The sequence below is a fragment of the Arachis stenosperma genome, chromosome 8 (genome assembly GCF_014773155.1).
Source record: "Arachis stenosperma cultivar V10309 chromosome 8, arast.V10309.gnm1.PFL2, whole genome shotgun sequence".
Classification (NCBI taxonomy): Eukaryota; Viridiplantae; Streptophyta; class Magnoliopsida; order Fabales; family Fabaceae; genus Arachis; species Arachis stenosperma.
This window is the reverse complement of record NC_080384.1, coordinates 38,694,855-38,707,158: the sequence shown is the minus strand read 5'-3', so window position 1 is coordinate 38,707,158 and position 12,304 is coordinate 38,694,855. Positions and strand designations below refer to the sequence as shown.

Below are 12,304 nucleotides of genomic sequence, written 5' to 3'. Positions count from 1 at the left end.
CGAGCTAGCTCCAGTGTTCCTTTTGTCAGTCACATTCACCCTATTTGTTCTGGCACAGGATCCATTCAACCCCCCCCAGCTCATTCCTAGCTACTGTTTTTCCTACCTCTCCTGTGCTTACAGCGTCACCCTCTGCACCAGCCTCATATCTCTTATTTGTCAGTTTCTCATCAGAATATGTCATCAACCCAATACCATTTACTTTGTTAGCTAAGCAGTTCTCTGCCAGACTCGCCTTTTGCCCTGCACTACTGATTAACTCTTTCCCGGCGTCGGTCAGCTCAGTAGTGGCTCGACAAGCTCCTCGCAGTTTACTATTATCTACGTCATCGTCCTCTGCCCGACGGTCATCACAACCGCCGCCACCAACAACTAGCCGTCCTGCTTCCAGCCCTCCCGTTCCCCCACCATTCTCCTCGTCGCTGTTGGGCCTCACAAACTCCACAGTCGCTGCATGAAGGGCAGAACCTTCCACCCTCTACTCTCCCAAGATTGCGCAGTCCCCTTCATCGGCGCCCGCAACCTCCGCCAAAGCAGACTTAAGAATACGCAGAACAATGTACGCACCATCGCAACCCACCTCAAACTCTCCTACGACGCAACCGAAGCCATGGCCATCCCCAACAAGAAGCTGCTTGCCTCTTTTATGTATTATTAGATTGAGTTTTAATTTAATGGATATAAAACTAATATTAAATCATTTTAAACTAACAATTCTATTAATTACAAGTGTAATAATCTGTGTCATACATGTGATAAAATTAAAATTATAATTTTAAGTTGTTTTATTAAAAATAATTTAAATTATAATTATTTGATTAATAAAAAAATAATATATCATGCGTTGTTCGTTTTTTCTTAATTTGGTATTAAGTGTATCAACTGTAATGTAGTTATTAATCGTTTTTATTAATCTACTCTAATGGCGAGCGAGCACGTGACGCCACGACGTATTTGTTCTTTATGTCGTTGAGTGGCCGCTAAGTTTGTTCACTTATTTGAGTTTAGGATTGTTTGTGGGTTTAGTTGTAACAAAGAGCAGTTAGACCCAAATTATGATGAATTTCATGATCCAAGAGAAGAGGAAAATTGTTTGGTAGATTTATGAAAGTAAGTGAGGAAGTTAAATGGATGGGTTGAGAAGTTCTTTGTTGTGATTGTGTTTGGAGCTGAGTTAAATGGGTTGTGCCTGTGCTTGTGTTAATTGTGATATCTATTTAGTTTAATTTTTATCTTTATCATATGTTACAATTAATTTTAAAATATTTATTTAGTATACCATGCGCTAATACTAAGAGTATTTTTTAAAAAGATATATACGTAAAAATAGATATAATATATTAATATGATTATATATATAACATAAACAAATATATTAAAGGTTTAATTACTCTATTGGTCCCTATAGTTTCATTCAATTTTCAATTAGATCCCTATACTTTTTTTTCCTTTTAATTGGATCTCTGCACCAAATTTTTTTTCAATTAGGTCCCTCTTAGCAGTAATTGGCTTAATTTTATAGGGACCCAACTATAAAAAAAAATTGGTGCAGGGACCTAAATAAAAGAAAAAAAAGTGTAGGGACCCGAATAAAAAAAATTTAGTGTAAGGACTCAATTAAAAGGAAAAAAAGTACATGGACCTAATTAAAAATTTTGCAAAACTATAGGGACCAACAGAGTAATTAAACCTATATTAAATAAAAGGTTAAACTAATATACTTACCAATGCATTTTTTAAGTTTTGCAAATTAGAGAATAAGTATGTATTCGGTTGCTTGATGATCACGTAGATAATTGAGTAATTGGATTGCAAATTTATCCCACAATATGCACCTTATTTTTTTCTCATTTCTAAATAAAAGCAGAAATTAAGAGAAATAAGTAGTAATATATCATGAAAAAGATAACAGATTTTGCACATGAATAGATAATTGTTACAAAACAAAATTTTGTTGTGAAATATTAAAATTTTACATATTGTAAATCATGAGGATCAACCACAATGTAATGGCCACTTCTCCCTGTTTTTGACCATGATATAAACTCTCCTTTTCCGGTCAAGAGCCAATAACATCTAATTAAAAAAAACTGAATTAAAAGTATTAAATTAAGGACAAATAAATGAATAATATAATAAATTACTTATAAATTAAAGAGATTTTATCAATTTATTTTATACTAAATGATAAAACTAACAATATATTAATAAAATGATATACCTTTAAAAAAAGTAACAATACAATTTCAAACATTTGCATAAATTAAATGTTAAAATTTATGTTATCAATAAATTATGCTATTTATAATTTCTTGGCAAAAATTAAAATAAAAAAAATTGTGTAGGTTAATACAAATTAACAATTTTGTGTAAGTTAATACAAATTAACTTCGTAACAACATGAGTAAGAAAATTGAAATGATTGTCAGAAATTTTATGGTCATGAACTGTATTTAATATACATGACTCTTTAAAAATTATTCTGCACACGTGTGCAATTGAAAGATAAATTTTGCTTGATTCCTCAATCACAAAATTTGAGATGACATAGACTCTCCCCTCGATCAGTTCATTTTCAAACATCTTTGCCAAATAACTCTTAATTGAACAATTAATTTTATTACATTATAAATTAAATTAAATATAAAAGCTATTAGCACTTATAAAATTATTTTCAAATATTTATAAACTGAAGCTAGCATCACTTGAAAGAATTATAAAAAATAATCAACTAACCTTATCATCCATTAAAACTATTTTTATGTAAGTCGTCTTACTCTTGTCAAATTTAAATGAGCTTTTCATAACTTTATAATTCTTATCTTTATTTTTCAAACTTATAATTATCACATATGTTAATTATTTTTTGATTTTCTGATTATGAATATTTTTCTTTGAGTCTATAATTATTCAATAATTTTATTATTCTATTAATACCACCATACGCATAATAATCTTCATAAATTATAGTAATTTTCTATATATATATATATATATATATATATATATATATAATTTATATATATATATAATTCTCAGAATATATTTATTTTGTTAAATCATTCTAAATATTTCCTTATTTAGTCTATACATATACATTAATTGTACACAAATATATTTAAGTCGCATATATTAATTATTTTCTTATCATAATTACTTTTTTAGCTTACAATCATTTAATTTTTTTTATTTTTTATTATTAATGTCATCGTATGTGTAATCTTCATAAATTACAGTAGTTTCTTTGTTTATGTATACGTATATATTAATTTTGTTAAATAATTTTAAATATTTTCTTATTTATGCATACATATATATTAATTATACATTAAAATATTTAAATCACATATATTAATTATTTTTGTGTTATGATTATTTTCTTATGTATATATGGTTATTTTTTATTTTACAATCGTGCAATAATTTTTTATATCCATGTATATTTCTCAATCCCCATTCATACGCATGATTAACAATTTTTTTTAAATAGTGATGTTTTAATTTTTCTTTTCTTTCACGTATCTTCGTATGTTAGCAAGAAAAATAAAATCTCGTATTGTGACTCTTTTTCTTTTACCGTGTCTTAATCTTAATTAATCAATCTTGTACCCACATACATAATATAATTCAACTTTTAATCACAATATGTTATAAAATTATTTTAATTGCAAAAAGTTTAAAATAAAAAAATTTGAATATATTACCCATTGTTGAAATTGCATCTCCGAGTTTGACACAAATTTACCAAAACTGAACTTAAGTTGAGGAAATTCAATCTCATTATGTGCTCCACTTTGAAGATTTTCGGATAGATGTAGAAAGTATGGAGGGGATGGAACTTGAACTTTGCCTACAAAGTTCCGTGAAAATAATTCCTCAATAAAAAATCGAACTCCTCCCAAGAAAACTAACTTTACCCACATTCCATTAGGTTGGTCATAATATGTGAGTAGATCCAACCATCCTTCGGTAAAATAGAGTTTACTGTCCCTTTATTGGACGCTTACATCCATGTAATTAGGACCCGAATCAGTGAATATAACTTGAGATGGTATTTGATGAATGTGGTGCATTGTAAACAATTACGGCAAAAGACAATCGCACTGGAATATTAGACGAAAAGAATAGAAGTTGGAGTAAGAACAATCATTAAATTATCAAAAGAATAATATAATAGAACGAATATATAAAAAATACTATAAAAAATTATAAATTGTACCTTAAAATGATCAACTTTAATGAAAAACAAAGAATACATTCTTATTCTATGAAGTAGTCAAGAAAGAATAATAAATTAAAAAATGAGTTGACTCTTAGATCTAGACTCATGAACCACAAAAAAATACTATATATAGCATTTATTAGAACAAAAATGATTATATAAATTAGTTATTATTAAGTTAATTTTTTATTATTTACGTTTTATATCATGCATATATTTGCCGTGATTGAATAAGTTATTATCATATCATATACATTTTTATTATGATTAGAATCATAGATTTTTATTTTAATTTTTTAAGGTAGATATCAATATCAACTTGTCGAAAAATTACGATTAATTTAAAATTATATTACAATGATTGAAAATTAAAATTATTAACAATTAACATAATTATGTATTAAATATTGATTTGATGTATAATTATTAAAAAAGTATTGACAATTAACATAATTATGTATTAAATACTAATTTGATGTATAATGATTGACAATTAATATAATTATATAGAAAATAAAACATAGCAACTAAAATTAAATTTGTTAACTAATTGAGGCTAGGTAGATAATGTTTGGCAATTATTTTAGCATTTAATTATTATTATTGTTGTTGTTGTTGTTGTTGTTGTTGTTGTTGTTGTTGCTGTTATAAATGTGTCAACATTAACGTAACAACTTGTCACTAATAAAATTATTGCATAATGAATGAGAATTAGAATTGTATCAATATAATTAAAATGAATAAAAATATTTTCGATTGATAATTAGTTTAATAATGTATTAAATAATGTGAAATTGACACTTCGCTTTTATTAGTTGATAATGTATTAAATATTGATTTTATATAATTATAATAAAGATATTTTTTAAATTAGTATAATAATGCATTATTCATTAAATTCTAATTGTAATATAATTATAATAAAGATATTTTTCTAAAATAAATTTAGAGAAAAGAATAGTGATTTCATTTTGAAGGGAAAATAATTCACGTGGAATTGACACCTCACTTTTATTAGTTGATAATGTAACACCTGGTGTTTGTAACACCTGCATCAGAAGGAACTTCAGCTACTTGTGGTACCTCATTGGCAGTGTTGCTTGCTTCAGCTGTAGGTGTACTCCCAGTAGGAGTAGCTTTGGCCTTGGAAGTCGCCACAGCAGCCACTGCAGCAGCAAGAGCAGCAGCAACCTCATCAGCTCTCTTCTATTTACATCCCTTCTTAGTGTGGCCCTTTACTCCATAATATGTGCATGTGAATGGCTTCAGCTGTCTCTTTAGAGTAACAGTTTGCTTAGCTTTCTTATTTTCATTGGTACCCTCATCAACGTCCTTTCTTCTTTTGGTCGTGAGTTTTTCTGGTTTTCGTTTAATGTTAGGAGCTTGTGGTTGATTGTAGACTGATTTTTCCCACATGAATTGGCTTGGGAGAGGATTGACGTGATGTTCATAGATCTTCTTGTATGATTCCATTGTGACCAAGGAGTGACATAAATCCTCTGGTCTTGTTCACTCGTGCAAGAGCAGCACAGGCATGAACTCAGGGTATGCATACAATAAATTAATCAAAAGCCAATTCAACTCTAGACCAACTCACTAATAATTCAACTAAAACCACTTATATTGAATTCTAAAAATAAAGTTATTGTAAATGTAAAAAATATAACCTGTTAACATCCAAAACTGGCAGGTGCAAAATCTTTCGTCTAGATCAACAACCATGTTTGTTGGGTGTCTATGGACCTCAAACTTTTCATAGTCTTCATCTTCAGTCCATATGGGAACCCAATTCTTTAATTATTTCCTAACCTTTTATAATCGGCTCTGAATAACAGGAGAAAGTTTTTTGACGAAGAAAACATCAAGTGTATCCTCATTCTGTCCAAAACCAGCTACCAGTACTCAACTACCTTGTCATATCCTAACTCCTTGAAATAGTTTCTGACGAAAAAAAAAACATCAAGTGTATCTTTATCTAAATCTCCTAAGCAACTTCTATTATCAGGTGAGTAAACCAATCTTCCATCAACATTCTTTTTAAATGTTCCACCATGATGAAACATGATATCTAGCAATTTTTCCATTTGCACCGAAAAAAACCTGTAACATTTTATCTAATGTATAGAATCAGCAAGCCACAACAGAAAATAATCCAAAATTACTTATAAACAGCTACTTCATTAATATTGCCATTATAGAAATACCCTTATTTTCTGTTTTAAAACAGAGCATTCTAAAAACCCCTTCCAACACCACCCGTTGCAAAAAATCCTAGCTAATAATATAGCATCGATGGTTTTTCATCAACCTACACCAAATTTTCAAGTAAAATTCATAATGATGGATATCTTAACACTATAGAAAACAGAACAAGAATATTTTATATACTACATGCCTACCTCTGTGACAGAGGATTTCACGTAGAAGCTTTACTCATTCCTTCACCGATTTTGAGCCAACGATGATCAAATTTCTCTAAACTCGAAATTGCTTTACCCTGAAAACCCTCGCCAGGGCTCTCGAATGCCAAGGTTTGGAGCTTTCAATTTGAAGAAGATGAAGAAGACGAAGTGATCTCTTTGAATATGAGGGGTTTGAACGTTTTGTAACTCCTTCCTACTTGAAACGGCATCGTCTTATTATGGGTTTAGCGCCAAAATCTAATACGACGACGTTTCCCATTGTCCATCGTGGCAATCATTTGCCATGTCATTCACGCTGGGAAGCTAGATGAACGGAAAATTCGAGGGGGACAAATTTGGTGCTTTTTTTTTCCAATTTCGAGGACAAAAATAGTGTAATTGAGAAGTTAGGGACTAAATTGGTATATTTTGTGAATTTCACGAATTACTTTAAAGTTTAACTCCACTTTATTAGTCGAGAAAAAATCCAATTTTAATATATTATAAGTAAAAAGTAGACTAGGTAATGTAAGTTTTAATTCAATCAAATTTTATACGTTGATTCTAATTATAGATCAAAAGCAAATAAATTTGAATTTATATAGACAATCAAAATTATTATTAGTGTACATAATTATTAATTAAATTGATGCGACTTTTTGCTTTAATTCAAACTATTAAATCTTACATAAATCATACAACTAACATAAAATTATGTAATTTTTTTTTGTAAATATCAAAGTTTGTTGCTATATCTATTTATAATATATATATATATATATATATATATATTAAAACAGAAAAATTCAAAGAGACCATATATTTTTAGTTTTTTTGATTTTTTAATATTAATCATGTCACGTTAGTTTAAATAATTAATTGACACAATTTATTTATTACTTATTTAATTGAATTATTTTTTAATTCTTTTGTTTTTACTTTCTATGTGCTTTATTATTATTATAACTTATATTTTTTTTATTTTTTTTCACTCTCATAATATTTATTTTTTTAGGTTATTGTATAATTTTTATTGTTATGGTCCAAACTAAATTATGATTGACGTTCAAAAGACAAATTCGTCAGTAAACCAATCAACCAAATTTAAAAAAAAAAAAAACAAATAGAATCTCTCCTATTTCTAAAAGGCTAAAACCTTACCAATACGAGTATTATTTGTATGTATCAATAATAAGCATCTATCTCTAACAATAACAACAGTATCCAAATATATCCACAATGAGAATTGGACGTGGCGGCTTCAATTCGCAAGCACCAGTTTCAAGTTTGATGCATTGGCCTCCATTTTGCGGGCGCCTGGGCTGAGGTGGTGGGTAATTCCATTTTGCGGACGCTTGAAGTGAAATGGCCATGCGTATTTTCATCCCCTTTTTATTTGTACTTAGTGTTTGGTAATTAAATAATTTTAAATAATTATTTAAATAAAAAAAAGCCTTCATTTGGCTATTCGTTTTGCAATTTTGTTATGCTTTTCAACAAGTTAACTAGAATCAGGGACGGATTTACTCAGCACTCAGTGGGGGCAACTGCCTCCAGTGAATTTGGAAATATTAATTAGTAGTTCTTAGTGAATTGTCTAATTTGCCCCCACCATCTAATTCATTTTGACCCCATTGCCCACCCTCCAAATCCCTAATCAGCTAACCCTTCTCCTTCCCTTTTTCAATTTTGTTCTTCTGCTCCAGCCTCCAACCTCCGCTTGACCGCTTCCAGACTCCAGCCCTCAGTTACTGTCGTGTCGTCTGCCGCCACTCGCCCACTCCGTTCAGTCTTTCTCCCGCGTCGGCTCCGTCGGTTTCTCGTTGCATCGCAGCGTGCCCGCGTCTGGTTCTAGCGCTGCGTTCCTTCAGTGTCTGGTGTATGGTGAGGTCTTCTTCTTCTTCTTCTTCCTTGGTCTTCACAGCTGCAAGCCTTAAATCCTCGTCTGGTTCTGTCTTCCCGTTCCTTCGGCGTGTAGATCTGGTTCTGTCTTCAGCAGTTCAGGGTGTGCGGGGTGTCGCTGGTTCTACCGCTGGGTGCCGCCGTGCCGCTGGTTCTGCCGCTGGTTCTGTCACTGGGTGTCTGGGTCCTGGGTGCCGCTGGTTCTGCCGTTGGGTACCTTGCTTCATTCAGTTTTTATTCTCATTTGCTGCATTGTTATTAAGTTGATATAGTTCATTAATTCATTCCATTTGATATAGTTGATTAATTTGTTTTGATGTGATTGAGTTTATTCTGATGTAAATCATGTAATTGTGTTTTGATAGACTGATAGAGTTCTAATATAATTGTTGGTTACTTTGTTAATTAACAATTGTGTTCTGATGGAATTTTAATGGAGTTATGATGTAATTGTGTTCTGATGGAAGAATTGTTCTGATGTAATTGTGTTTTGATGTAATTGGCTTGACATTTTCCTATAGTAGAAGAATTTTTTCGAAAATAAAAAAACACAGATTTAGGAATTTATGATATGAATAAGAATGAGAGGGGAATCAGGGGATTATGATATGAATGTTAGAAGGGATGATGATTTAGAAGCTTACAGTACATAGCTTTCAGTTTCTATAGCAAGCATTTTAAAGTACTTTCTGATCATTCATTCCTAGCTTCCAAAGCATGAACTCTATACATCAAAGCTCTGCTATCTACAATTGGCTACTGGCAAAGAAACCAGAATTTGTACTTTCAAATCTCTATTAGGATAATTAATGCAAATTATGGACTTGCGTTTTAATTTCCTTTAACTTGTGATATATGTAATATCCCATTTGAATATCTTTCTTCATTGTACTTTTGTGGTATTCAATTATGATGAATTGATGATGTATTTATAATATGCTGAGGAAAAGGGCTAGCTTCAAATGTTTCTAATAAATTAAAGCTATATAGTCTTATATTCTTATTTTAATGGATCTTTTATATGAATATATTAAGCAATTCATCATGTAAGAATATATTATCAGTATAAACTCTCAATATATTTATAATTTTATACTGAACTTCTCAATTTATATAGAATTGTGAATTAATTTAGGTTTATAATTTTATTCTATTAGTAATGGAGAAATATTTCAAAAGAACTTCATCATTGGAGATTGGATCCCAAAACAATTCATTGACTTCTTCTAACAAGAGGAGATTTTTAGAATTCGAAGTAGAGAGTCTCATAGCAGATCCAGGACAACGACCAAAGATTTCAAGTTATCATCTGAATGACAGAGACAAAGTTAGATGTGCATGTTTGCAAAAAGGTCCTTGTCAACTAAGGAATCATGATTTTCCGCAAACTGCTTGTGGTTCTTCTTTTCGAAGATTTAATTCTAATTGGTTTGATGATTATGGCAATTGGTTAGAGTATAGTATATCAAAAGATGCTGTTTTTTGTCTTTGTTGTTATCTTATGAAACCTGAGACTGAAGGTGGCGATGCTTTTGTAACCAATGGCTTTTCAAATTGGAAAAAAAAAAGAGAGATTACAAACTCATGTTGGGATTCATGATAGTGCTCATAATCAAGTTTGGAGAAAATGTGAAGCACTTATGAAACCAAAACAACACATTAGTGCTGCTATTGAAAAACAATCTGAGCAAGCTAAAAAGAATTATCAAATTCATTTGACAACCATAATTGATTGTATTAGATTTCTTTTGCGACAAGGATTGGCCTTTCGTGGTAATGATGAGACAGATGATTCTGTTAATCAAGGAAATTTTTTGGAACTTCTAAACTTTCTTGCGCAACATAATGAAGAGATTGGTCGTGCTTTCAAAAATGCTCGTGGGAATCTTAAACTAAGAGCTCCCTCAATTCAAAAAGACATTGTAAAAGCTGCTGCAAGTGAAAAGACAAAAGTTATTGTTAATGATCTTGGGGATGAATTGTTTGCTGTTTTGGTTGATGAAGCCCGCAACATTTCTATTAAGGAGCAAATGTCAGTTTGTTTAAGGTATGTGAATAAAGAATGGCAAGTTAGGGAGCATTTTCTTGGTCTTGTTCATGTTTCTAATACTAATGCTTTATCTCTAAAATTAGCATTGGAGCCATTATTAGAAACATATAATTTAAGTTTATCAAGAGTACGTGGCCAAGGATATGATGGTGCAAGTAATATGCAAGAAGAATTTAATGGTTTAAAAACTTTGATATTGAAAGAAAATTCTTATGCTTTCTATGTACATTGCTTTGCTCACCAACTTCAGTTAGCTCTTGTAACGGTTGCAAAAAAACAAGTTGAAATTGCTTTGCTTTTCAATTTGTTAACCAATTTGTGCAATGTTGTTGGAGCTTCATGTAAACGAAGAGATATGCTTCGTGATAGTCAGATGACTAAGACAATTGAAGCATTACAAAGTGGAGAAATTGCTAGTGGACGTGGTTTGAATCAAGAAATAACTTTGAAAAGAGCTGGAGATACTAGATGGGGTTCACACTATGGAACTATACTTAGATTAATTTCTTTGTTTCCTTCCGTGGTCAATCTTTTTGAATATGTTGAGGAAGATGGAAATAATTCAGAACAAAGAGCTGAAGCATGTCATTTATTAAATGTCATTCAATCCTTTGAATTCATTTTCAACTTACACTTGATGAAAAATATCTTGGGAGTTACTAATGAATTATCTCAAGCGTTACAAAGGAATGATCAAGACATTGTAAATGCTATGGCATTAGTTAAAGTGTCTAAGCAACGGTTGCAAACTATAAGAGATGATGGTTGGTCTCTTTTAGTTGACGAAGTCTCATTGTTTTGTGAAAAATATAATATTACTGTTCCAAAAATGGATGATATATTTGTGTCACAAGGAAGATCAAGACGCAAAGCTAAAAGATCTCAAATTTGCATCATTTTCAAGTTGAGATATTCTATCAAGTAGTTGATAGACAACTTCAAAAACTCAACAACCGTTTTACTGAGGTGAATACTGAATTACTTCTTTGTATAGCTTGTCTGAATCCAAGACACTCATTTATTGCGTTTGATAAGGAGAAGTTAATCGCTCAATTCTATCCATTAGAATTTTCTTCTACTCAACTTTTGGCACTTGATAGTCAACTTGAGAACTTCATATTAGATGTGCGTTCTGATGATCAATTCTCAAGCTTAAATGGGATTTGTGCTCTTTTTCAAAAATTGGTTGAGACTCGAAAAAATATTGTTTATCCATTAGTGTTTCTTCTTTTGAAGTTAGCTTTAGTTTTGCCTGTAGCAACTGCATCAGTTGAAAGAACCTTTTCTGCTATGAACATCTTAAAGAGTCGGCTTCGCAACCATATGGGAGATGAATTTTTAAATGATTGTTTAGTGACATATATAGAAAAAGAGACATTTGATTGTACTGACAATAAAAAGATTATTCAATCTTTTCAAAATATGAAACCCAGAAGAATAAAATTTTAAATTATTTATTATTTAAATTATTATTTTATTATTTTAATTTGTTAGTTAAATAATTTGAAGAATAATTATATTTTATAATACTATAGTATAATTATATAAATTATTATTATACTATATATATTTTGTCCCCACGGATAAAATTTTCTGAATCCGTCACTGACTAGAATCCTTTTCCAACAAAAGTAACTCAACTTCGTTCTTAGAGAGGTTAACGCTATATCATAGACTAACAGCACCTACAAACTAGCTAGTGTAAATAATACAATCTGCAGTTACCGC

The 12,304-nt window shown here is 30.5% G+C and overlaps 1 protein-coding gene across 1 annotated transcript; it reads left to right on the top strand.

The window, feature by feature from the left end:
- Nucleotides 1–7,854: 7,854 nt before the first annotated feature.
- LOC130945957 (uncharacterized) lies at nucleotides 7,855–11,501 on the top strand. Its single transcript, XM_057874644.1, has 2 exons — nucleotides 7,855–8,739; nucleotides 9,684–11,501. The coding sequence occupies exon 2, from the start codon at nucleotides 10,068–10,070 to the stop codon at nucleotides 11,499–11,501; it is 1,434 nt and encodes a 477-aa protein (XP_057730627.1). The 5' UTR covers nucleotides 7,855–8,739; nucleotides 9,684–10,067.
- Nucleotides 11,502–12,304: the final 803 nt, after the last annotated feature.

Bases quoted from the DNA above. Each gene is read 5' to 3' on its own strand.
- LOC130945957 (XM_057874644.1), top strand. From the start codon at position 10,068: ATGGCTTTTCAAATTGGAAAAAAAAAAGAGAGATTACAAACTCATGTT.